This window comes from Montipora foliosa, chromosome 8, assembly GCF_036669935.1.
Source record: "Montipora foliosa isolate CH-2021 chromosome 8, ASM3666993v2, whole genome shotgun sequence".
Classification (NCBI taxonomy): Eukaryota; Metazoa; Cnidaria; class Anthozoa; order Scleractinia; family Acroporidae; genus Montipora; species Montipora foliosa.
The window spans coordinates 32,594,523-32,622,022 of record NC_090876.1 but is presented as its reverse complement, the minus strand read 5'-3'; the positions used below and the strand labels follow the sequence as shown (position 1 = coordinate 32,622,022).

At 41.6% G+C, this 27,500-nt stretch overlaps 1 protein-coding gene across 1 annotated transcript in view; it reads right to left on the bottom strand.

Annotated features, from left to right (window-relative positions):
- Positions 1-27,500, bottom strand: part of LOC138012662 (uncharacterized) — a 55,107-nt gene that overhangs the window by 11,248 nt on the left and 16,359 nt on the right. Inside the window, exons 2-29 of the mRNA XM_068859489.1 lie at positions 25,517-25,888; positions 24,927-25,316; positions 24,520-24,555; positions 23,885-24,256; positions 23,244-23,633; positions 22,837-22,872; positions 22,202-22,573; positions 21,561-21,950; positions 21,154-21,189; positions 20,519-20,890; positions 19,878-20,267; positions 19,471-19,506; positions 18,836-19,207; positions 18,195-18,584; positions 17,788-17,823; positions 17,153-17,524; positions 16,512-16,901; positions 16,105-16,140; positions 15,470-15,841; positions 14,829-15,218; positions 14,422-14,457; positions 13,787-14,158; positions 13,146-13,535; positions 12,739-12,774; positions 12,104-12,475; positions 11,463-11,852; positions 11,056-11,091; positions 6,758-6,796 (exon numbers count right to left, since the gene is read on the bottom strand). Of these exons, the coding sequence (XP_068715590.1) occupies positions 6,758-6,796; positions 11,056-11,091; positions 11,463-11,852; positions 12,104-12,475; positions 12,739-12,774; positions 13,146-13,535; positions 13,787-14,158; positions 14,422-14,457; positions 14,829-15,218; positions 15,470-15,841; positions 16,105-16,140; positions 16,512-16,901; positions 17,153-17,524; positions 17,788-17,823; positions 18,195-18,584; positions 18,836-19,207; positions 19,471-19,506; positions 19,878-20,267; positions 20,519-20,890; positions 21,154-21,189; positions 21,561-21,950; positions 22,202-22,573; positions 22,837-22,872; positions 23,244-23,633; positions 23,885-24,256; positions 24,520-24,555; positions 24,927-25,316; positions 25,517-25,888 (7,221 nt within the window). The remainder of the gene's footprint in view (positions 1-6,757; positions 6,797-11,055; positions 11,092-11,462; positions 11,853-12,103; positions 12,476-12,738; positions 12,775-13,145; positions 13,536-13,786; positions 14,159-14,421; positions 14,458-14,828; positions 15,219-15,469; positions 15,842-16,104; positions 16,141-16,511; positions 16,902-17,152; positions 17,525-17,787; positions 17,824-18,194; positions 18,585-18,835; positions 19,208-19,470; positions 19,507-19,877; positions 20,268-20,518; positions 20,891-21,153; positions 21,190-21,560; positions 21,951-22,201; positions 22,574-22,836; positions 22,873-23,243; positions 23,634-23,884; positions 24,257-24,519; positions 24,556-24,926; positions 25,317-25,516; positions 25,889-27,500) is intronic.

The window sequence follows — 27,500 nt, the reverse complement described above, 5'->3', positions numbered from 1 at the left end:
AAACAGCCATAAACTTTCACGTCACTACGCTGCTCCTTAACTATCATTGGTCCAAAAAAGTAAACTCCAATACCACCCCTACTTCAAGTCTACATTCAGGTAGGTTTCCCATTTTCTGCTCGAGGGGCTTCACTGTCTGGCGGTAACAATAACTGCCCTTTAACTTTGCACTTCGGACAGCCTGTCGATCATGAATGATCCAATACTCTTGTCTAATTTGATTCAACAGGTACTCTGTCGGCGGATGGTAATAAGAACGATTCATTTCATCAATGATTTGCTGTGCAAGCTCATGACGTGAGAAAAATAATCTTGGGATGTCGTGTACGGTATGGTATGGCCTGGGCTTTCTGTGGCATTTCACCTACAACCAAATATCCATCTTCCAATCTCGGGTCAAGGGACTTGAATCTGCTCCGTTTATGGATCTCTCGACCCTTCTTTAGGAGTTGCACCTCCTCATCAAACGATTCAGCTTGTGCCCCCTTCACTATGTCATTCTGAGCAGATCTCAACTCCGGTACTGTAAGCGGTCCTGTCAGACGCTCTTCCTTCTTTGTTTGCGTGTTGTTTAAAAACCTTTTCACGTATGCATCTTCTCATTTTCGCCAGTGATGAATATCTCTTCCAGCCCAACAAGAATTCACACTGGTATGGTCGTCCAAATGTTTCAATATTCGCTAAATTCTATTCGCTGTCGCAAAACCGCATTCGCTGTTGCAAATGTTCCTTCGCTAGTACTGAATTAACTTAATTTGCATTTGCTAAAATGAAAACATAATATTCGCTGACATTCAACAGTATTCGTCATTACTACATCAACTTCGCTGTTGCAAAATATTGTTAGAAACCTCCAAGGCCGACCCTCACGCAATTCGTTTCCAGGCCGTCTTGCTGTTCGTACGTGTTTTGTCATTGTCTGCGCGCAGTGAAGCGGTTCATTTTTAGCGACAGCGAATGAAATTTAGCGACAGCGAATGACATTTAGCGATATCGAATGCAAATTTAGCGATAGCGAATGAGTCTTAGCGACAGCGAATGAGTCTTAGCGACAGCGAATGAGTTTTAGCGACAGCGAATAGAATTTAGCGAATATTGAAACATTTGGACGACCATACACTGGTGCAATATTCCAACCCATCTTGATTTTCTTTCACTCTCTTCAACTTCTTTTTGAGGTACCTCAATCTTACTCTCTGGCCAAACATTAACTGGCATATATGGAAACTCAGGTCCACGATAGTAGCGGTGACTCATGTTGAACTGAGAAGGGCGTAGTCTTCGTGTGCTGTCATCAGCAGGGTTGCACTCTGTTGAAACACATCTCCAGTAAACTGTGCCCGCCCCCAGTGTGGACTCCAGCGCACTCATAATTCTGTGAATATCAGACACCCAGTTGCCCACGAACGCTTTGTAATCGGAACTGGTCTGGCCTATCCAATGTAGAAGTGTAATAAAATCATTCCAGAAGGTTATCGTCTCTATCTTTATCGTTAACTCCGGCGTTAGAGTCTGAGCTAGGCGTGCTGCTAAGAGCGCTCCCATGAGCTCGATCCTGCAGATCGACTGAATCTTCAGGGGTGCAACTTGTCCTTTCCCAGCTACCAATCTGTATTCCACGGTGGTATCCTCAAACTCTCGCCTCAAATAGGCGTATGCACCATACGCATCCTGACTAGAATCACAAGACACGTGTAAAGAGGTTTCTCTCATAGATTTCATTTGACCAAGGAAGGCTCTGGGAATCTTGATCTCATCAAGTGATGCTGCTTCACTGTACCATTCACGCCATTCTGGAAGATCAGCTTCCCTCAAGTCGTCATCCCAGCTGTACTTCATGTGATTTAAATTCTGCAATATGATCTGACTTCTAATTGTAAAAGGGAGCACAAGCCCTCGAGGATCCCAAACTGAGAACGCTCGGCCAAGTATTTTTCTCCTCGTAGTGCTAGCATCTCCACTTAACCCAGTAAACTTCAACATATCTTCCTCAGCATCCCATATGATACCTAAAGCTCTGTCTGTCGGCTGCTTATTCTCGCTCAAATCAGGGAATCGTGGAAATCTGTCCTGCTCTGGAATAGTTTGCAAGACTTCTGCGTTATTTGTCATCCACTTATGAAGGCTATCAACAAGATTTGTAACACCTGGCAAGCGTTTAATGAGGATATCGCGTCAGTAACATTTATCCTAAAGAAAAACCTGTATCCATCTAGACTAATAGAAAGAATCATTAACTGCAGTGTCACTCAGCATGAAACAGGCAACTCTGTAAGATCAACTGGTGAACAAGCGCCCAATACATTTTATTATAGGTCATTTTTCTAGCATTGCCCAAAAGCGCATTCGTCGATTTTCACATTTCTATTGTAATGATGCAAACATTGTGTTAGCGTTTTCTTCCTTTAAAGTAGATAGCCTCTTTAGTGTGAAAGACCCCATCCCCAATGGATCATGTGTAGTTTATAAATTTTCGTGTGCAGGCTGTGCAGCTCGCTATGTCGGTGAGACCACCCGACATTTCAACACACGTGTAAGGGAACACTTGGAAAGGGACAGGGCCTCACACATTTTCAAGCATCTGGAGAGCTCGTTAGCATGTCGCTCTGCATGCTCTCGTGACAATTTTACAACAACACAACAACAGAGACTTGATTTTAACAATAGTGAAAAAGGCCTTTGTAGCCCGCAGTTAGCAGAGCTATTCTAGGCGGGCTACTAAAAGTGACACTGTATAATTAATAAGCTCTCACACACACACACACACACACACACACACACACACATTATATAAATAAATAAACAAGTAAATAAAAATAAATAATAAATAATAGAAATAATTGTTATAACTAATCCTGATACATATAAATTGCGTTAGCCTGAGAGGGAAATAAGGGAAAAGACTCTTAACGGGTCGAAAAGGAAGGTGATCAGTTAACATACAAACAAAAAACATCGATCAGGCATCTTCGCGATTTGCTCTTAAAATCAAAGAGGCGTTGCACATATTTTTGGACAAACCAACACAACGCACAGGTCAAACATGTTAATTTAAAACTTTCGGTTTAATTTTGAATTACTATTGTCATAGTCTTACTTACTGCTATTATTATTGTAATTTCTCAAGTATTTATATTTCAATGGAATTTATTGTTCATTTCACACTGAAGATGGCAGAGGCAACTGCCGAAACATGTCTGTAAAGCTGAGGAGTGCCGTATTTTTCCATGTAGAAATGCTTGTAAACGGCTTTCACACCCAAGGGAAAATCTCCTCCATTCTCATCTGCATTGTTCCTAATTTGTTAGTTCGCCCTGGATGGCGATGAAAGTTCTCCAAACACTGTTCTTTCAAACTGGTACACGCTCGGTTCCTCTTCTGCTGATTCTCTCCATAAGAACCTCATCGACGGTTTATCACAATCTGGTAGGGGAAGCATATGGTAGATCTCCTTCACATCCGCAGCCATGGCAATTCTACCCTCACAGAATCTGAACACAATTCCAAACAAGAAGGACAAAAGGTTTGGCCCTGTGAAAATCTTATCGTTCAGACTGTGGCCCATAAATTTCGCTGATGCGTCGTACACTCTTCTAAGACGATCGGGTTGCTTGGGGTTGATGACATACCGATGTGGTAAGTACCAAATCACTTTGCTTTCGCTTTGTACCTCAGCTTCGCTAAGTTTCTTCACGTAGCCCTTCTCAACATCATCCCTGATGGACTCTGCTTATTTCTGCTTCATCTCTGGGTTATTCTCAAATTTCTTCTCCAAGGACTTTAGCTGTCGCTCAGCCATACCATAGTTGTTCGGTAGAGTTGGATGCTCCTCTCTCCACAACAGTACAGACACGTATGCATCTTCTCCTTCAATCTTCACTGTTGTCCGCACCATGAGAGCAAGTGCTCGCTTGTCCTCGATTGAACGGGTTGGATTTGCTACCATCACCACTCCCAAGGTTTCAATTTCTGACTGAGCAACGGCCAGCCGTCTTTAATCTTCATCCTCATCCTCATCCACTTTTAATGCATTGTAAGACGATGACACTTTCTGGTCACCTGGCAACCAGTTTGTAACTGCCAAGCCAAGTGGGGTCTGAGCACCATAGGGTACTCTATCGTCGCCTGAATACTCTCAGGGCTTCACAGTTCGTTTAGGTAGAATTAGGTTTGAGTTGTTAGTTCCAATTATAAGATGCACTGGGCCCAAATCGGTGTCATCAATATCCACGTCCTTCAGGTGGCGATACTGGTACTTGATTGTTGATCACTTCATCCTCTGATCGGGACCAGTCAGGTTTGGCACTGTCTTCACGTCTCGTAATTGGTACCTGACTTCCTCTTTTCCAACTCGAGCAACATGACACTTCTTGATATGCGGAGAAGTGAATACTTTTCGAGAATTGACGCCCGGAATTCCAAGATCTATCTCATTGCCTTTGAGTCCCAATGTCACCTCCAAGCTCTCATCCATAAGGGTAGTATTACAACCGAATCACGCAGGGCCATTACCCGCTGTTCACCATTATCCCCAAACACAACCACCGGTAATACCTCAACTAAAGCACAACCACCAGCATCACAACCTGAGCAAACAGATTGACCATACTGCTGATGCACCTCTTGCATCTCGCTTAAGGTAACCTCACTGTCCTGAGGAGTAGTCACTGCAGATGTCGCACTGTCTGACATTCTCACTGATTCTTGTTTTGCTCTTCTGCGTTCAAGTCAACCTCATGAAGAAACGTGTGGTGACGCATTGCACAACCCTCAACCTTGCATCTGTCTCTTCTACGACATTTGCTCAGACGATGGCCTGGGATTGCCGTTAAATCTCGGTACGCTCGGCTTCACAATTGTTGCAAATGCTGGTAGAACATTCTCAAACAACTGATCAAAGGTCTCCATTGAGAAGGGTGGGTATCCTGTGGTATGGTTTTCACACGCTGGTAATTTTGTTCACAGCTCAACTTTATCCTGCCGTGTTAATTCCCTTGGATTTGTCAAATGTAAATTCGAAGCAATTTGTTCGCCATCTTCAGTATTCTGAGAGAGCGGAATTCACGCCTAAGCGAGAGACTCGATCATTTACACTATCAAATGGTAACTTACAAAGTTCTTCATCGATGATATTCTCATTGTCTGACCCGCAATCCTTTTTGGGAAGAGCTTCCTACGTACTGTGGCACGTCGCTCTGCTTCGGCGCGAATTAGTTTGATTTCCTACTCACGTTTTTCCTCGGATATTTTTAGCTCAAGCGCGAGCTTCTCAGCTTGTAATTTCTTTCTCAAAATTGTACTATTACTTGACTTGGATGATGCCATAGTCTCTTTGGATGTAAATAACAGTGGTGTTTGTCCTCTCCGTTCGTCTTCGCAACTCATTTTCGACGAATTTCCCACGGGTTAAATACAGAAGATGAAGGTTGTCGTTGTTGACACTTCGCGTACAATTACTGTAAACACGTTTCGCTGTCTTCACTATACTCACAAGTCTCGCCGTATTTCCAAAAGAATTAACTCCACATCCGGCTCGAAGGGACTAAATATGTGCTCAAATGACATTCTTATTGCACTGGTTCGTTATATCACACCACAGGACTGTATTATAAACTCAACGCTAGATGGTTATCACTCGACTAACGAAACTCAACTCGCTCAAAAAAGAAAAACGTCACGTGTTCTTATGACGTCATGCAAGAGCGGAAGGCACAGACTGAGTCAAACTGACCGACGGAACGCTCGACTGACAAAAGACTGAACAAACAAAAGCCTGTATTTTCCAACTTTATGTAAAGCATCCTAGGAATGAGATATGGCGTAAATCACAGATCTACGAAAAATAATATTAAATATTGTTTTATAATTAGCTCTTATTAACCGAAAATCTTGACAGAGGTCGTGAGTACAGACCGAACGCAGTGAGGTCTGCACAGACGACCGTGGTTAATAAGATTTCTATTATACGGCAAACAAGAACAATTTAATTCGTTTAATGTGACTGTTTTGTACTAACCGACATTTTGCTCTCGAACGGCGATGAGTGGTGATGAGCTGAACTTATTTCTGCCAAAGCTTGTTCGTCCTCCTTACCTTTTTTTTTCTCATCACGCTTTTTGGCTCTTCCATAATATAAATAAATATTGGTAGAAGAAATACTCAATATTTTTGCATTTAAGTTTGCATTTTTTTACAGCAAAACATTACCCGTCTAGATAATGGTTTAGATGGGAAAATGTAGACCGCGGTCAATATCGATTTCAGCCAATCAAATTCGTGAATTTGGTTATTCCCAGTCCTTGTGAGAGCCATACAATAATGCATGATTAGTATATACTAAAACAATGGACAGCGTTGATCTCGCCCGCTGATTGGCTACTCAACTCCGGATATCCTTTGCTATTCCCCTCCGAGCAATTTGCGCGGAATTTGCGCCCAAAAATGTTGTAATCTTTGCGGGAATAAATGAGTTAAAATCATTTTTTGCTCTAAATTATCTCACTGTTTTAGCATATACTAAAAAATATATTCACCTCAATGTCGGTGGCTGGTGGTGAATATCCACCACTAGCCACCGACACTGAGGTGAATAGTTACTAAATAGAGATGGATATCAGGTTTTTATGACAAGGTTGGGTTTGCGTTTCTGTTGTTGTGATGTCCAGCAACCTTTCTATACAGTATCTCTGTGGAACACGTGAATTTTCATCTAAAAGAGATACAATCAAAGACATTAAAAGCGAGCAAACGATCTTACCTTGAGGGCCGGGTGGGTGTGCCGTGGGCGGAGTGCTGACTACAATAAACAAAAAAGCAGAGTTAACGTTACTAGACATGACAACTGCAGACCACAAGCATTTCCATAAACTTTACTAATGCCACCTTAGAAACAACTGCTTAAACTTTTGTTTCGTTTGTGCCATTGACAAACCACACATCACAAATTGAAGACAAAATTAAAACGATTTTTGACGACTGCTTTTTGCCCTTATTTACGTACAGCGTGTTACGCACCAAGAAAATTGGTAGCCATAAGTAATTATTTCTACTAATTTTAAAGTTTTTTTCTTCGATGATGTGAAAGACCGAAACAACAAGAGACCCATTATATTATTTTATTCGGCGAGGAATTACTCGCATGCATACTTACATTTGGCATAAATCAAGGTAACTGCTAAGGACAAAAATTACGTTTATTTTACTTTTGGTGTGTACCATCCATCATTTGCCAACCATCAATAAGACTTACTTTGTACGTTCATAACATCAGCAAAGATATTGTATTGCAATGGATGCATTGGTCACCCTAAGTATAGTATATTTAATTCCAGTGAAGTATTGTTTTTCCTTGTTCTATCAAATATGATGAGGATAACGTCCAATTAAGACCAAGGTGCACACCCATCGCGTACTCTTGCTGGTAAATATAATTTGAAACACGATTTACTACATTTGGCTCCTTGGCTCAAAATATAGTCAACCCTCACTTTGGGAAAATCCAGCTATTACGGACATTGGCTTTTACGGACAAAATCGAGATCCCTGGCGAACGCTATAGACTTTTGACTGGAAATGGCTCCTGCTATTACGGACTCTCGCTATTACGGAATTACGGACACTTTCGTGGTACCAAACAGACAATTTTATTGCTTGACTCTCAATAAGGCGGACATCATCTCATACAACATGGTTACGAAAAACTTCAGTCTGTTGTTTTCGATGATTAGGTCAACACACGACTACCCTGGATTTTTTTACGGCCAGGATGCGAGCAAGAAAATCAAAACGAAAAAAAAGAAACCTCTAATCAAACGAACCACCAAAATTTACGAGATCTTGATCAGCTAAATTACGCGAGTGTTCAAAAACCAGTTTGGAGGAATTTAAACAAATTCGTTTGAGGAAAACAAATACGGCGTACATTAATTGGTAGCGTATCTGACATGGGTTCCTGAGTTCTTTCAGAAATGCCGTCCAACAAGCCTAATTTGCGAATTTCCATCCTCAGACATCTCAAACTTGTTCAGGAAGAAGTTCTTTAGAAATTTATTGAAAGAAGGGACGTGTTTTGTGTCCTTCCAACCGGTTGCGTAAGTCGTTGATTTTTCAGATGCTACTGAAACGACAAAGGTTTGATTTCCCCAAGAAGCCCCTTTTGTTGGGAAATTTTAATTGAAGACAAAGAGGAAATCCTCTTCCGATGTCTGCAGAAGTTTTTTCGGGGTTTTCGAAGACCCTGACTTTACAAGCGTAATCTAGGCATAGCCCATGTTAACGGCAACCCACTATTACGGGCTCGCGCTAATATATAAATTTAGCCAAGCCTTAAAGCGGAGCTTCCGGGTAATTTATTATTACAATAAGTTAACCTGGCTTGAGCCTGCGATCCAATCGAAACCCAGTACCTGGTCAGTGGTCAATTTTCAAAAAGGCTGGCCTCGTTGACCTACAAACTTGAACCCGTGATATGGTCACGTGATACTGTTTAGCGCATCCCTTGTTTCGACAGGTGTCAATTTACCTTGACATAGATGTCCAATATCAAAGATGTACGCTGTCAATCTCGTACCCAGAGTCGTCGGGCTTTTTGGTCAGCGGGTGAGCGCCCGGAGAGACTCTGGGATAATGAACTCCATTTTCCCAGAAAACGTAGGTTCCGATGTTATTGCGCATGCTTGAGTTTAAAAGGAAACAGAAAAGAAAAAACAGTAAACAGTAGAAATAACGGGTTGAAAGTGTTCGAGAAACAAAAATTTTAGCAGTACACACCATAAAAGAAACTGGAGAAATGATCATTGGATTGATGTAAGAGCCAGTGAAGATGAAACTTCTGACGCTTTCGGCAAGTGTGTTTTTAGTGTTTCAGCGTGCATTCCATCGTGCAAACAATACGATCAACAAATTTTTGTGGAAATGATTTTATGTTTCCGTAATTCTGAATGGCTTCGACAAGACCCTCTTCCACAGATTTCTCCCCAAAGTGACTGATGAAACGTTTTCCCGCGGTACTTTTGCAACAGCAATAGTAATTAGTTTTTAGCAGCGTGAGAAAATTCCCGTGCGGTATTAGACAAATTCAAATCCCGTCGTTTTATTATTTTTGTGATTTATATATTTCTGAGGTAGAAGAAACAAACAACACTGAAACGCAGTTTTAGATTTTGAATCTCCCTCCAAATTCTGGGGTTTCCGAATTACTTACCGACCTCCTGTCGGACTGCCATTGTTACGCAAGCGGCCAATCAAAAAATAGTTGAAGTCAATTATCCCAGAGTCTCTCCGGGCGCTCACCCGCTGACCAAAAAGCCCGAGGAGTCTGCTAATCTCTAAACTTGAGCCCGCGGTATGGTCACGTGATACTGTCACTTTTGCATACACGTACGTATGGTCACCAAAACCAAATTATATTACCAGTAACATGAGAATTTCATTCCAAAGAACTCATTTGTAGAAATCTATGCGCTATATTTTCAAATGTGAAAAAAGCCTATACACTTGTGGAAGTCACATGATAACCAATCAACGATAGCATAAAGGCCATCCCGAGTCAATCAGAATCGTCAACGTTTACATTCAAATAGCTTTTCAGCTTGGGCGGCTTTTTTAGCGACGCCTCCGCCAAATTGTTCCCGCGAAAATGGCAAAGGTGGAGGAAAGCTCTAAATTTCTGTCGGTTTGTTGCTCCCTACACGAGTTTGTACGGTACCAAGAAAACAAGAACACATTAAGCAAAACACAGGGATATGTCTGTCACTCCAAAAAATGTGAGTCGTAGACGATGCTGTTTTGGACTGCTAAGTTGTTTCCAAAACGATTTATACAGACGAGCTGTAAGATTCTTAGATATGTTTTTAGCGGATTCCTTTAGGGATTAACCTGTGAAATTCTTTGATTATTTTTAATTTGTTCTTCTCGGAAGGTGTAAGAACAAGAACGAACCAAATTATTTCGCAATCGGGCTATTCTTTTATCTTTAGGCCAGAATCCAAGACAGTCGATCTTGAAGGGAAAAGCTATTTCTTTTATCAAAGCAAAATGATTGCTAAGTGCGAATTATATCGTTTGAGACACCGCAAGATGAAGAGTTCAATTTCTTCGTAGATTGTTAAAAAACGCATTGAATCGAATCAATGAAGAACAAAAAATAATCTCGTTGTGCGTGATATGTGACTGCGACCGTACTAACACTTTTTTTACCGGTAGGTAGCAAGGGAAAAATGGATGCATTCAAAAAATCTTAAGATCCTTTTTTTAATATTTGCATCTGGTTTTGAAAACATTGGGAGTTGGGCAATCCATGGAACGGAGAATGCACTAACAATCGTCCGATGGCTGGAAGATTACCATGAGGATACACAGGGTCCAATCCCACCCTGCCAAACTTCATTAATGGCAAAATAGCTGCTTGTTTTGCGTTTCATCTGTGTTGCCGTCGGTACACTGACTGACTTGCTCTGGTTCCACACGGGTGAAACATACTTTCACATGGATAGTCAGTATATGGATATTTTATTTTGACAGGAACTAACGCTTCCTTGCACCTTGAAACCCTCCCCCAGACAAGCCTGTCGATTTGTAAATTCACTCGTAACCAGAATGCTAAACCTTTTATCCCTAGGTTTAGCCTTCACGGAGCATTTGCCTATTATAAGTCAAGTTCACAACATTTAAAAATTGACTCATTTGTGAAGGGAGTTTTTCTTTCTTAAACTAAAACTAGCTGGATGCCCAGAACTCTGTTTGGCCTTTACTCGTGCTCAATATATCGCTGAAAACACGAGCAAGACATCACATGATTTGGGAAGCAAAAAAAACAACGCACAGGTTGCATCACCCCCACCCTAGATAGAATTCTTTCAAACTTACTACCAAAGGAAACCTATCTGTAAATTAAAACACAAAGGCGAATTCAAAGAATTCTCGAGTCTTACTCTCAGGTAAATGAAAACGGGTAAAAAGAGTTTGTTTCGCTCAGAGAAGGGACGTTGAACGCTGACATTTTTAGTTTCCTGATTCGTGTTGTTTTCTTTGATTGCTTGTTAATGCATATCGTACCTGGTCTTGTTATCGGTGGTGGTGTGGTAGACAATGCTGGAATAATAAGCAAAGTTGTTAGTGTTTGATAAACTAAAATGGATGATTATTCCTGTGGGCCTAAAAACATTGAAAAAGCAACAGAACCGATAAAGGCTGTGTCCTTCCTTAAATCAAACAAAACTTCTTAAATAAAGTCTTCTATCATATTCTTTGAGTTTAAGATAGCAAAAGCTAGTTTGATACCCCGAACTTAAGTCACAGACCTCCTTCAATAAATAATTGCAAATCTGTTAATCAGCCGCGAACATCATAAACAAGTCCCGGTTTCCGTTTTTCCACAGACGCAATCTTTGTCTTACATCACCGCCCACAAAATCCTATCAATTAATATGTTTTCAAATACATAAAGCACAAATCATACACACCATTTCTGTTACCACAGTAACGCAAGTAACAAGTTGGAGGCTTTACCAACTGGTACACGAAATAACTACTACAGTTCCGGATCTTGATGTTGCTCTTCCATTTACAGCAGTTGTTATTCCAGTGATAACAAACTTGAGCACTCTGCAGTCCATCCTGGACTGTTGGGTGGGTGTCATTAAGCCATCCTGGAGCATGCGTACCACATCTATTGATGGCAACACATTGCTCTGGAATCTGATCGCCACTGTCCCCTGTCATGCGATACCAGTCATGTGACACAATTTGGTCTGCACCCCGGCGATCACATTTAAGGTTTCTTTGATCCGTGTTACCCACTGCACGATCAGCTTGGTCAAGAGTTGTGTAGTGTGAGCATTCACTGGCCTCACCTAAAAAGACGCAAAATGGGCAATTCAGATCCAGTCCAGTGCAACCTTGAAAATTAGTGTTTACCCTCTAATAAAGATATGCGTAAGACAAAATTTGTATACATCAAATAGATTTGGAACCTAAGTTGTACAAGGTCATGCATGGCATCCGTAGCGTGTGACGTTCCTTAACAAATGCAGTGCCATTCACTTTACAGCGTCCCTATATTGCTGATCCTTTGCAGGACTATGGCTTGAACGTATCTACTCACCGCAATATCGGAGCCAACATGCTGGAGGCTTTTGCAGCTCATAGACGTAAAATGCTCCACAATTTTTCACTTTGATGCTGTTCCTCCATCTACAGGGGTGTCCCGACCAGAAGTAACAAACCGTTCGAGTCACTTCACCATCGGCTACGACAGGGTTGCTACCCTTGATCCAACCTGGGGCATGCGTACCACAGCGGCGGGTGTGTGGTGGTCGTGTGTTTGGTATCTTATCTCCAGCATCACCAGTGAAACGATACCATCCTGGGATGAGATCATACCTATCACACTTTAACGAGCTTTGATCAGTGTTTCCAACGAGACGATCAGAAGAATTGATAGTCCGATAAATGCCACTTGTGCATGGATCAAGCGCTGTGGTGTAATAAACCAATACAATACAATTACAAAATTACTTTCTTTCATATTCCATTGGTTAGCATTAACATAAGAAAAAAACCGGTATCTGTAATTTAAAACATAAAGGCGACTTCCTGGAATTCTCGAGTCTTACTCTCAGGTAAATGAAAACGGGTAAAAAGAGTTTGTTTCGCTCAGAGAAGGGACGTTGAACGCTGACATTTTTAGTTTCCTGATTCGTGTTGTTTTCTTTGATTGCTTGTTAATGCATATCGTACCTGGTCTTGTTATCGGTGGTGGTGTGGTAGACAATGCTGGAATAATAAGCAAAGTTGTTAGTGTTTGATAAACTAAAATGGATGATTATTCCTGTAGGCCTAAAAACATTGAAAAAGCAACACAACCGATAAAGGCTGTGTCCTTCCTTAAATCAAACAAAACTTCTTAAATAAAGTCTTCTATCATATTCTTTGAGTTTAAGACAGCAAAAGCTAGTTTGATACCCCGAACTTAAGTCACAGACCTCCTTCAATAAATAATTGCAAATCTGTTAATCAGCCGCGAACATCATAAACAAGTCCCGGTTTCCGTTTTTCCACAGACGCAATCTTTGTCTTACATCACCGCCCACAAAATCCTATCAATTAATATGTTTTCAAATACATAAAGCACAAATCATACACACCATTTCTGTTACCACAGTAACGCAAGTAACAAGTTGGAGGCTTTACCAACTGGTACACGAAATAACTACTACAGTTCCGGATCTTGATGTTGCTCTTCCATTTACAGCAGTTGTTATTCCAGTGATAACAAACTTGAGCACTCTGCAGTCCATCCTGGACTGTTGGGTGGGTGTCATTAAGCCATCCTGGAGCATGCGTACCACATCTATTGATGGCAACACATTGCTCTGGAATCTGATCGCCACTGTCCCCTGTCATGCGATACCAGTCATGTGACACAATTTGGTCTGCACCCCGGCGATCACATTTAAGGTTTCTTTGATCCGTGTTACCCACTGCACGATCAGCTTGGTCAAGAGTTGTGTAGTGTGAGCATTCACTGGCCTCACCTAAAAAGACGCAAAATGGGCAATTCAGATCCAGTCCAGTGCAACCTTGAAAATTAGTGTTTACCCTCTAATAAAGATATGCGTAAGACAAAATTTGTATACATCAAATAGATTTGGAACCTAAGTTGTACAAGGTCATGCATGGCATCCGTAGCGTGTGACGTTCCTTAACAAATGCAGTGCCATTCACTTTACAGCGTCCCTATATTGCTGATCCTTTGCAGGACTATGGCTTGAACGTATCTACTCACCGCAATATCGGAGCCAACATGCTGGAGGCTTTTGCAGCTCATAGACGTAAAATGCTCCACAATTTTTCACTTTGATGCTGTTCCTCCATCTACAGGGGTGTCCCGACCAGAAGTAACAAACCGTTCGAGTCACTTCACCATCGGCTACGACAGGGTTGCTACCCTTGATCCAACCTGGGGCATGCGTACCACAGCGGCGGGTGTGTGGTGGTCGTGTGTTTGGTATCTTATCTCCAGCATCACCAGTGAAACGATACCATCCTGGGATGAGATCATACCTATCACACTTTAACGAGCTTTGATCAGTGTTTCCAACGAGACGATCAGAAGAATTGATAGTCCGATAAATGCCACTTGTGCATGGATCAAGCGCTGTGGTGTAATAAACCAATACAATACAATTACAAAATTACTTTCTTTCATATTCCATTGGTTAGCATTAACATAAGAAAAAAACCGGTATCTGTAATTTAAAACATAAAGGCGACTTCCTGGAATTCTCGAGTCTTACTCTCAGGTAAATGAAAACGGGTAAAAAGAGTTTGTTTCGCTCAGAGAAGGGACGTTGAACGCTGACATTTTTAGTTTCCTGATTCGTGTTGTTTTCTTTGATTGCTTGTTAATGCATATCGTACCTGGTCTTGTTATCGGTGGTGGTGTGGTAGACAATGCTGGAATAATAAGCAAAGTTGTTAGTGTTTGATAAACTAAAATGGATGATTATTCCTGTAGGCCTAAAAACATTGAAAAAGCAACACAACCGATAAAGGCTGTGTCCTTCCTTAAATCAAACAAAACTTCTTAAATAAAGTCTTCTATCATATTCTTTGAGTTTAAGACAGCAAAAGCTAGTTTGATACCCCGAACTTAAGTCACAGACCTCCTTCAATAAATAATTGCAAATCTGTTAATCAGCCGCGAACATCATAAACAAGTCCCGGTTTCCGTTTTTCCACAGACGCAATCTTTGTCTTACATCACCGCCCACAAAATCCTATCAATTAATATGTTTTCAAATACATAAAGCACAAATCATACACACCATTTCTGTTACCACAGTAACGCAAGTAACAAGTTGGAGGCTTTACCAACTGGTACACGAAATAACTACTACAGTTCCGGATCTTGATGTTGCTCTTCCATTTACAGCAGTTGTTATTCCAGTGATAACAAACTTGAGCACTCTGCAGTCCATCCTGGACTGTTGGGTGGGTGTCATTAAGCCATCCTGGAGCATGCGTACCACATCTATTGATGGCAACACATTGCTCTGGAATCTGATCGCCACTGTCCCCTGTCATGCGATACCAGTCATGTGACACAATTTGGTCTGCACCCCGGCGATCACATTTAAGGTTTCTTTGATCCGTGTTACCCACTGCACGATCAGCTTGGTCAAGAGTTGTGTAGTGTGAGCATTCACTGGCCTCACCTAAAAAGACGCAAAATGGGCAATTCAGATCCAGTCCAGTGCAACCTTGAAAATTAGTGTTTACCCTCTAATAAAGATATGCGTAAGACAAAATTTGTATACATCAAATAGATTTGGAACCTAAGTTGTACAAGGTCATGCATGGCATCCGTAGCGTGTGACGTTCCTTAACAAATGCAGTGCCATTCACTTTACAGCGTCCCTATATTGCTGATCCTTTGCAGGACTATGGCTTGAACGTATCTACTCACCGCAATATCGGAGCCAACATGCTGGAGGCTTTTGCAGCTCATAGACGTAAAATGCTCCACAATTTTTCACTTTGATGCTGTTCCTCCATCTACAGGGGTGTCCCGACCAGAAGTAACAAACCGTTCGAGTCACTTCACCATCGGCTACGACAGGGTTGCTACCCTTGATCCAACCTGGGGCATGCGTACCACAGCGGCGGGTGTGTGGTGGTCGTGTGTTTGGTATCTTATCTCCAGCATCACCAGTGAAACGATACCATCCTGGGATGAGATCATACCTATCACACTTTAACGAGCTTTGATCAGTGTTTCCAACGAGACGATCAGAAGAATTGATAGTCCGATAAATGCCACTTGTGCATGGATCAAGCGCTGTGGTGTAATAAACCAATACAATACAATTACAAAATTACTTTCTTTCATATTCCATTGGTTAGCATTAACATAAGAAAAAAACCGGTATCTGTAATTTAAAACATAAAGGCGACTTCCTGGAATTCTCGAGTCTTACTCTCAGGTAAATGAAAACGGGTAAAAAGAGTTTGTTTCGCTCAGAGAAGGGACGTTGAACGCTGACATTTTTAGTTTCCTGATTCGTGTTGTTTTCTTTGATTGCTTGTTAATGCATATCGTACCTGGTCTTGTTATCGGTGGTGGTGTGGTAGACAATGCTGGAATAATAAGCAAAGTTGTTAGTGTTTGATAAACTAAAATGGATGATTATTCCTGTAGGCCTAAAAACATTGAAAAAGCAACACAACCGATAAAGGCTGTGTCCTTCCTTAAATCAAACAAAACTTCTTAAATAAAGTCTTCTATCATATTCTTTGAGTTTAAGACAGCAAAAGCTAGTTTGATACCCCGAACTTAAGTCACAGACCTCCTTCAATAAATAATTGCAAAGCTGTTAATCAGCCGCGAACATCATAAACAAGTCCCGGTTTCCGTTTTTCCACAGACGCAATCTTTGTCTTACATCACCGCCCACAAAATCCTATCAATTAATATGTTTTCAAATACATAAAGCACAAATCATACACACCATTTCTGTTACCACAGTAACGCAAGTAACAAGTTGGAGGCTTTACCAACTGGTACACGAAATAACTACTACAGTTCCGGATCTTGATGTTGCTCTTCCATTTACAGCAGTTGTTATTCCAGTGATAACAAACTTGAGCACTCTGCAGTCCATCCTGGACTGTTGGGTGGGTGTCATTAAGCCATCCTGGAGCATGCGTACCACATCTATTGATGGCAACACATTGCTCTGGAATCTGATCGCCACTGTCCCCTGTCATGCGATACCAGTCATGTGACACAATTTGGTCTGCACCCCGGCGATCACATTTAAGGTTTCTTTGATCCGTGTTACCCACTGCACGATCAGCTTGGTCAAGAGTTGTGTAGTGTGAGCATTCACTGGCCTCACCTAAAAAGACGCAAAATGGGCAATTCAGATCCAGTCCAGTGCAACCTTGAAAATTAGTGTTTACCCTCTAATAAAGATATGCGTAAGACAAAATTTGTATACATCAAATAGATTTGGAACCTAAGTTGTACAAGGTCATGCATGGCATCCGTAGCGTGTGACGTTCCTTAACAAATGCAGTGCCATTCACTTTACAGCGTCCCTATATTGCTGATCCTTTGCAGGACTATGGCTTGAACGTATCTACTCACCGCAATATCGGAGCCAACATGCTGGAGGCTTTTGCAGCTCATAGACGTAAAATGCTCCACAATTTTTCACTTTGATGCTGTTCCTCCATCTACAGGGGTGTCCCGACCAGAAGTAACAAACCGTTCGAGTCACTTCACCATCGGCTACGACAGGGTTGCTACCCTTGATCCAACCTGGGGCATGCGTACCACAGCGGCGGGTGTGTGGTGGTCGTGTGTTTGGTATCTTATCTCCAGCATCACCAGTGAAACGATACCATCCTGGGATGAGATCATACCTATCACACTTTAACGAGCTTTGATCAGTGTTTCCAACGAGACGATCAGAAGAATTGATAGTCCGATAAATGCCACTTGTGCATGGATCAAGCGCTGTGGTGTAATAAACCAATACAATACAATTACAAAATTACTTTCTTTCATATTCCATTGGTTAGCATTAACATAAGAAAAAAACCGGTATCTGTAATTTAAAACATAAAGGCGACTTCCTGGAATTCTCGAGTCTTACTCTCAGGTAAATGAAAACGGGTAAAAAGAGTTTGTTTCGCTCAGAGAAGGGACGTTGAACGCTGACATTTTTAGTTTCCTGATTCGTGTTGTTTTCTTTGATTGCTTGTTAATGCATATCGTACCTGGTCTTGTTATCGGTGGTGGTGTGGTAGACAATGCTGGAATAATAAGCAAAGTTGTTAGTGTTTGATAAACTAAAATGGATGATTATTCCTGTAGGCCTAAAAACATTGAAAAAGCAACACAACCGATAAAGGCTGTGTCCTTCCTTAAATCAAACAAAACTTCTTAAATAAAGTCTTCTATCATATTCTTTGAGTTTAAGACAGCAAAAGCTAGTTTGATACCCCGAACTTAAGTCACAGACCTCCTTCAATAAATAATTGCAAATCTGTTAATCAGCCGCGAACATCATAAACAAGTCCCGGTTTCCGTTTTTCCACAGACGCAATCTTTGTCTTACATCACCGCCCACAAAATCCTATCAATTAATATGTTTTCAAATACATAAAGCACAAATCATACACACCATTTCTGTTACCACAGTAACGCAAGTAACAAGTTGGAGGCTTTACCAACTGGTACACGAAATAACTACTACAGTTCCGGATCTTGATGTTGCTCTTCCATTTACAGCAGTTGTTATTCCAGTGATAACAAACTTGAGCACTCTGCAGTCCATCCTGGACTGTTGGGTGGGTGTCATTAAGCCATCCTGGAGCATGCGTACCACATCTATTGATGGCAACACATTGCTCTGGAATCTGATCGCCACTGTCCCCTGTCATGCGATACCAGTCATGTGACACAATTTGGTCTGCACCCCGGCGATCACATTTAAGGTTTCTTTGATCCGTGTTACCCACTGCACGATCAGCTTGGTCAAGAGTTGTGTAGTGTGAGCATTCACTGGCCTCACCTAAAAAGACGCAAAATGGGCAATTCAGATCCAGTCCAGTGCAACCTTGAAAATTAGTGTTTACCCTCTAATAAAGATATGCGTAAGACAAAATTTGTATACATCAAATAGATTTGGAACCTAAGTTGTACAAGGTCATGCATGGCATCCGTAGCGTGTGACGTTCCTTAACAAATGCAGTGCCATTCACTTTACAGCGTCCCTATATTGCTGATCCTTTGCAGGACTATGGCTTGAACGTATCTACTCACCGCAATATCGGAGCCAACATGCTGGAGGCTTTTGCAGCTCATAGACGTAAAATGCTCCACAATTTTTCACTTTGATGCTGTTCCTCCATCTACAGGGGTGTCCCGACCAGAAGTAACAAACCGTTCGAGTCACTTCACCATCGGCTACGACAGGGTTGCTACCCTTGATCCAACCTGGGGCATGCGTACCACAGCGGCGGGTGTGTGGTGGTCGTGTGTTTGGTATCTTATCTCCAGCATCACCAGTGAAACGATACCATCCTGGGATGAGATCATACCTATCACACTTTAACGAGCTTTGATCAGTGTTTCCAACGAGACGATCAGAAGAATTGATAGTCCGATAAATGCCACTTGTGCATGGATCAAGCGCTGTGGTGTAATAAACCAATACAATACAATTACAAAATTACTTTCTTTCATATTCCATTGGTTAGCATTAACATAAGAAAAAAACCGGTATCTGTAATTTAAAACATAAAGGCGACTTCCTGGAATTCTCGAGTCTTACTCTCAGGTAAATGAAAACGGGTAAAAAGAGTTTGTTTCGCTCAGAGAAGGGACGTTGAACGCTGACATTTTTAGTTTCCTGATTCGTGTTGTTTTCTTTGATTGCTTGTTAATGCATATCGTACCTGGTCTTGTTATCGGTGGTGGTGTGGTAGACAATGCTGGAATAATAAGCAAAGTTGTTAGTGTTTGATAAACTAAAATGGATGATTATTCCTGTAGGCCTAAAAACATTGAAAAAGCAACACAACCGATAAAGGCTGTGTCCTTCCTTAAATCAAACAAAACTTCTTAAATAAAGTCTTCTATCATATTCTTTGAGTTTAAGACAGCAAAAGCTAGTTTGATACCCCGAACTTAAGTCACAGACCTCCTTCAATAAATAATTGCAAATCTGTTAATCAGCCGCGAACATCATAAACAAGTCCCGGTTTCCGTTTTTCCACAGACGCAATCTTTGTCTTACATCACCGCCCACAAAATCCTATCAATTAATATGTTTTCAAATACATAAAGCACAAATCATACACACCATTTCTGTTACCACAGTAACGCAAGTAACAAGTTGGAGGCTTTACCAACTGGTACACGAAATAACTACTACAGTTCCGGATCTTGATGTTGCTCTTCCATTTACAGCAGTTGTTATTCCAGTGATAACAAACTTGAGCACTCTGCAGTCCATCCTGGACTGTTGGGTGGGTGTCATTAAGCCATCCTGGAGCATGCGTACCACATCTATTGATGGCAACACATTGCTCTGGAATCTGATCGCCACTGTCCCCTGTCATGCGATACCAGTCATGTGACACAATTTGGTCTGCACCCCGGCGATCACATTTAAGGTTTCTTTGATCCGTGTTACCCACTGCACGATCAGCTTGGTCAAGAGTTGTGTAGTGTGAGCATTCACTGGCCTCACCTAAAAAGACGCAAAATGGGCAATTCAGATCCAGTCCAGTGCAACCTTGAAAATTAGTGTTTACCCTCTAATAAAGATATGCGTAAGACAAAATTTGTATACATCAAATAGATTTGGAACCTAAGTTGTACAAGGTCATGCATGGCATCCGTAGCGTGTGACGTTCCTTAACAAATGCAGTGCCATTCACTTTACAGCGTCCCTATATTGCTGATCCTTTGCAGGACTATGGCTTGAACGTATCTACTCACCGCAATATCGGAGCCAACATGCTGGAGGCTTTTGCAGCTCATAGACGTAAAATGCTCCACAATTTTTCACTTTGATGCTGTTCCTCCATCTACAGGGGTGTCCCGACCAGAAGTAACAAACCGTTCGAGTCACTTCACCATCGGCTACGACAGGGTTGCTACCCTTGATCCAACCTGGGGCATGCGTACCACAGCGGCGGGTGTGTGGTGGTCGTGTGTTTGGTATCTTATCTCCAGCATCACCAGTGAAACGATACCATCCTGGGATGAGATCATACCTATCACACTTTAACGAGCTTTGATCAGTGTTTCCAACGAGACGATCAGAAGAATTGATAGTCCGATAAATGCCACTTGTGCATGGATCAAGCGCTGTGGTGTAATAAACCAATACAATACAATTACAAAATTACTTTCTTTCATATTCCATTGGTTAGCATTAACATAAGAAAAAAACCGGTATCTGTAATTTAAAACATAAAGGCGACTTCCTGGAATTCTCGAGTCTTACTCTCAGGTAAATGAAAACGGGTAAAAAGAGTTTGTTTCGCTCAGAGAAGGGACGTTGAACGCTGACATTTTTAGTTTCCTGATTCGTGTTGTTTTCTTTGATTGCTTGTTAATGCATATCGTACCTGGTCTTGTTATCGGTGGTGGTGTGGTAGACAATGCTGGAATAATAAGCAAAGTTGTTAGTGTTTGATAAACTAAAATGGATGATTATTCCTGTAGGCCTAAAAACATTGAAAAAGCAACACAACCGATAAAGGCTGTGTCCTTCCTTAAATCAAACAAAACTTCTTAAATAAAGTCTTCTATCATATTCTTTGAGTTTAAGACAGCAAAAGCTAGTTTGATACCCCGAACTTAAGTCACAGACCTCCTTCAATAAATAATTGCAAATCTGTTAATCAGCCGCGAACATCATAAACAAGTCCCGGTTTCCGTTTTTCCACAGACGCAATCTTTGTCTTACATCACCGCCCACAAAATCCTATCAATTAATATGTTTTCAAATACATAAAGCACAAATCATACACACCATTTCTGTTACCACAGTAACGCAAGTAACAAGTTGGAGGCTTTACCAACTGGTACACGAAATAACTACTACAGTTCCGGATCTTGATGTTGCTCTTCCATTTACAGCAGTTGTTATTCCAGTGATAACAAACTTGAGCACTCTGCAGTCCATCCTGGACTGTTGGGTGGGTGTCATTAAGCCATCCTGGAGCATGCGTACCACATCTATTGATGGCAACACATTGCTCTGGAATCTGATCGCCACTGTCCCCTGTCATGCGATACCAGTCATGTGACACAATTTGGTCTGCACCCCGGCGATCACATTTAAGGTTTCTTTGATCCGTGTTACCCACTGCACGATCAGCTTGGTCAAGAGTTGTGTAGTGTGAGCATTCACTGGCCTCACCTAAAAAGACGCAAAATGGGCAATTCAGATCCAGTCCAGTGCAACCTTGAAAATTAGTGTTTACCCTCTAATAAAGATATGCGTAAGACAAAATTTGTATACATCAAATAGATTTGGAACCTAAGTTGTACAAGGTCATGCATGGCATCCGTAGCGTGTGACGTTCCTTAACAAATGCAGTGCCATTCACTTTACAGCGTCCCTATATTGCTGATCCTTTGCAGGACTATGGCTTGAACGTATCTACTCACCGCAATATCGGAGCCAACATGCTGGAGGCTTTTGCAGCTCATAGACGTAAAATGCTCCACAATTTTTCACTTTGATGCTGTTCCTCCATCTACAGGGGTGTCCCGACCAGAAGTAACAAACCGTTCGAGTCACTTCACCATCGGCTACGACAGGGTTGCTACCCTTGATCCAACCTGGGGCATGCGTACCACAGCGGCGGGTGTGTGGTGGTCGTGTGTTTGGTATCTTATCTCCAGCATCACCAGTGAAACGATACCATCCTGGGATGAGATCATACCTATCACACTTTAACGAGCTTTGATCAGTGTTTCCAACGAGACGATCAGAAGAATTGATAGTCCGATAAATGCCACTTGTGCATGGATCAAGCGCTGTGGTGTAATAAACCAATACAATACAATTACAAAATTACTTTCTTTCATATTCCATTGGTTAGCATTAACATAAGAAAAAAACCGGTATCTGTAATTTAAAACATAAAGGCGACTTCCTGGAATTCTCGAGTCTTACTCTCAGGTAAATGAAAACGGGTAAAAAGAGTTTGTTTCGCTCAGAGAAGGGACGTTTAACGCTGACATTTTTAGTTTCCTGATTCGTGTTGTTTTCTTTGATTGCTTGTTAATGCATATCGTACCTGGTCTTGTTATCGGTGGTGGTGTGGTAGACAATGCTGGAATAATAAGCAAAGTTGTTAGTGTTTGATAAACTAAAATGGATGATTATTCCTGTAGGCCTAAAAACATTGAAAAAGCAACACAACCGATAAAGGCTGTGTCCTTCCTTAAATCAAACAAAACTTCTTAAATAAAGTCTTCTATCATATTCTTTGAGTTTAAGACAGCAAAAGCTAGTTTGATACCCCGAACTTAAGTCACAGACCTCCTTCAATAAATAATTGCAAATCTGTTAATCAGCCGCGAACATCATAAACAAGTCCCGGTTTCCGTTTTTCCACAGACGCAATCTTTGTCTTACATCACCGCCCACAAAATCCTATCAATTAATATGTTTTCAAATACATAAAGCACAAATCATACACACCATTTCTGTTACCACAGTAACGCAAGTAACAAGTTGGAGGCTTTACCAACTGGTACACGAAATAACTACTACAGTTCCGGATCTTGATGTTGCTCTTCCATTTACAGCAGTTGTTATTCCAGTGATAACAAACTTGAGCACTCTGCAGTCCATCCTGGACTGTTGGGTGGGTGTCATTAAGCCATCCTGGAGCATGCGTACCACATCTATTGATGGCAACACATTGCTCTGGAATCTGATCGCCACTGTCCCCTGTCATGCGATACCAGTCATGTGACACAATTTGGTCTGCACCCCGGCGATCACATTTAAGGTTTCTTTGATCCGTGTTACCCACTGCACGATCAGCTTGGTCAAGAGTTGTGTAGTGTGAGCATTCACTGGCCTCACCTAAAAAGACGCAAAATGGGCAATTCAGATCCAGTCCAGTGCAACCTTGAAAATTAGTGTTTACCCTCTAATAAAGATATGCGTAAGACAAAATTTGTATACATCAAATAGATTTGGAACCTAAGTTGTACAAGGTCATGCATGGCATCCGTAGCGTGTGACGTTCCTTAACAAATGCAGTGCCATTCACTTTACAGCGTCCCTATATTGCTGATCCTTTGCAGGACTATGGCTTGAACGTATCTACTCACCGCAATATCGGAGCCAACATGCTGGAGGCTTTTGCAGCTCATAGACGTAAAATGCTCCACAATTTTTCACTTTGATGCTGTTCCTCCATCTACAGGGGTGTCCCGACCAGAAGTAACAAACCGTTCGAGTCACTTCACCATCGGCTACGACAGGGTTGCTACCCTTGATCCAACCTGGGGCATGCGTACCACAGCGGCGGGTGTGTGGTGGTCGTGTGTTTGGTATCTTATCTCCAGCATCACCAGTGAAACGATACCATCCTGGGATGAGATCATACCTATCACACTTTAACGAGCTTTGATCAGTGTTTCCAACGAGACGATCAGAAGAATTGATAGTCCGATAAATGCCACTTGTGCATGGATCAAGCGCTGTGGTGTAATAAACCAATACAATACAATTACAAAATTACTTTCTTTCATATTCCATTGGTTAGCATTAACATAAGAAAAAAACCGGTATCTGTAATTTAAAACATAAAGGCGACTTCCTGGAATTCTCGAGTCTTACTCTCAGGTAAATGAAAACGGGTAAAAAGAGTTTGTTTCGCTCAGAGAAGGGACGTTGAACGCTGACATTTTTAGTTTCCTGATTCGTGTTGTTTTCTTTGATTGCTTGTTAATGCATATCGTACCTGGTCTTGTTATCGGTGGTGGTGTGGTAGACAATGCTGGAATAATAAGCAAAGTTGTTAGTGTTTGATAAACTAAAATGGATGATTATTCCTGTAGGCCTAAAAACATTGAAAAAGCAACACAACCGATAAAGGCTGTGTCCTTCCTTAAATCAAACAAAACTTCTTAAATAAAGTCTTCTATCATATTCTTTGAGTTTAAGACAGCAAAAGCTAGTTTGATACCCCGAACTTAAGTCACAGACCTCCTTCAATAAATAATTGCAAATCTGTTAATCAGCCGCGAACATCATAAACAAGTCCCGGTTTCCGTTTTTCCACAGACGCAATCTTTGTCTTACATCACCGCCCACAAAATCCTATCAATTAATATGTTTTCAAATACATAAAGCACAAATCATACATACCATTTCTGTTACCACAGTAACGCAAGTGACAAGCTGGAGGCTTTACCAACTGGTACACGAAATAACTACTACAGTTCCGGATCTTGATGTTGCTCTTCCATTTACAGCAGTTGTTATTCCAGTGATAACAAACTTGAGCACTCTGCAGTCCATCCTGGACTGTTGGGTGGGTGTCATTAAGCCATCCTGGAGCATGCGTACCACATCTATTGATGGGAACACATTGCTCTGGAATCTGATCGCCACTGTCCCCTGTCATGCGATACCAGTCATGTGACACAATTTGGTCTGCACCCCAGCGATCACATTTAAGGTTTCTTTGATCCGTGTTACCCACTGCACGATCAGCTTGGTCAAGAGTTGTGTAGTGTGAGCATTCACTGGCCTCACCTAAAAAGACGCAAAATGGGCAATTCAGATCCAGTCCAGTGCAACCTTGAAAATTAGTGTTTACCCTTTAATAAAGATATGCGTAAGACAAAATTTGTATACATCGAATAGATTTGGAACTTAAGTTGTACAAGGTCATGCATGGCATGTCATGGCATGCTGATCATTTGCAGGACTATGGCTTGAACGTATCTACTCACCGCAATATCGGAGCCAACATGCTGGAGGCTTTTGCAGCTCATAGACGTAAAATGCTCCACAATTTTTCACTTTGATGCTGTTCCTCCATCTACAGGGGTTTCCCGACCAGAAGTAACAAACCGTTCGAGTCACTTCACCATCGGCTACGACAGGGTTGCTACCCTTCATCCAACCTGGGGCATGCGTACCACAGCGGCGGGTGTGTGGTGGTCGTGTGTTTGGTATCTTATCTCCAGCATCACCAGTGAAACGATACCATCCTGGGATGAGATCATACCTATCGCACTTTAACGAGCTTTGGTCAGTGTTCCCAACGAGACGATCGGAAGAATTTATAGTTTGGTAATTTCCACTTGTGCATGGATTAAAATCTGGAATGAAGAGTTCGAAGAATTTAACAGAATTTCATTGTACGATTAATTACTCAGTTTTGATTACTAAAATGGAGTTCACTTCCTGCAACCTGTGTGAAAATTACAAATGCACGTTTCTACTTATAACAATATTTAGCATTTTTTTCCACATGTATTAGTTATTTCATAGAAAGCTCACGAAGCAAGTACAAATATTGCATTGTACTGTTAGTGCTTGTATATTTTTCTTATTGTTTAGTACCCTTTTGTAGTATTTATTCAGTAATAAGGGTATTATACGGTAAGTATTTTGACTTTAAGCTTGTTGCTAATAATTTTGTTAAAAACAGTTATGGAATACAAGTGTTATAATGCAATATCAGTTTTGTGGGATATCAGTAGCCTTCCTACAGGATAGCCAAACGGCACCCAGAATGAACAGCACAGGATAAAGCCGAACGGACACCCATCCATGTAGTAACCCTGTGCAGCGGGACTTGAGTTCCCTCAGGCAAGCCGTAACATTATTACGTGAGATCGAGGTTATTCATGCCAGAACAAGATGTCACCCAAACGTTGAAATAGTATGACATCACAAACGATACCCCAAGGCAGGAACCCATCAAGGGGAGCCTCTATCTCCACTAATTCCTTGAGTCAACCCTTTCCCGAGTAGATTTATTTTAAGAACGGCTTTTTCCCGCGAAAAGTATCATATTTCTGTAAAGTAAACCGCGAAAAGCGGAAACAAAATGGCGGACGAAGGCGAAAACCATCCAGGATCCCGTCCATTGACTGTTTTTCCTTTTACCGTGTATCGTTTTCCTAATTTTACAGCCGTAGGGGAATGGATATCCATAAATGAAAGTTTAAAATGAACCGCCAGACTGAGCATAAAGTGATGGAATAAAATTTTCGCAAGTTCTCGCAAGCTCATGGGAAACTCATTATTAATGGTTCTGTGTGGTGTTTTATCGTCGTCAATTCCCATGTAAGTTCTGCGAAAAGTGTCCATAATGAAACGTTCTACGGATGAATCGGATCTTTCCGATGGCCAGCGTAGAAAAAGTGCTATATCATTGGATTTCGGTCTTCAACGTAGCGCCGAATGCGAAGGGTCCGAAGCCGATGAGGGAGATTGTGCAACCACAAGTTCTAGTATCAACGACGTTTTGCGAAGGAAACTCTTGCAGAAGAAAACACCTAATTCTGCTGAGGTTACTGCGAAAGCGGCTCGACTGGAGAGGCTAAAAGGGTGGCACAGGGATCTGAAATCGGCCGGTTTTTGTGGTGAGCTAAGGTCTCTTACCTCGAAACATTCTCCATTCGAAGATGTCGATCACACCACGATCCCAGATCGTGTACTAGTGTTATATCCATCAGATATACACACCTATGACGTTAAAACAGGGCCTTTTCACCCAGTGGGTCCAAGAAACTAACACTGGATGGCATCCAGTTTGGATGGGGGACAATTGAGAAGATCATCACAGAGGAGATGCAAAGGGCAGACAGGGGTATCAGCCGTAAAGTCCCAGGATTGAAGTATGCTTATGTGTTTCGTGACAACTGGACTCGTCTCAATGTGAGGCCAGCTAAAATCATGCAGGTGATTGAAATTTATCTCTTC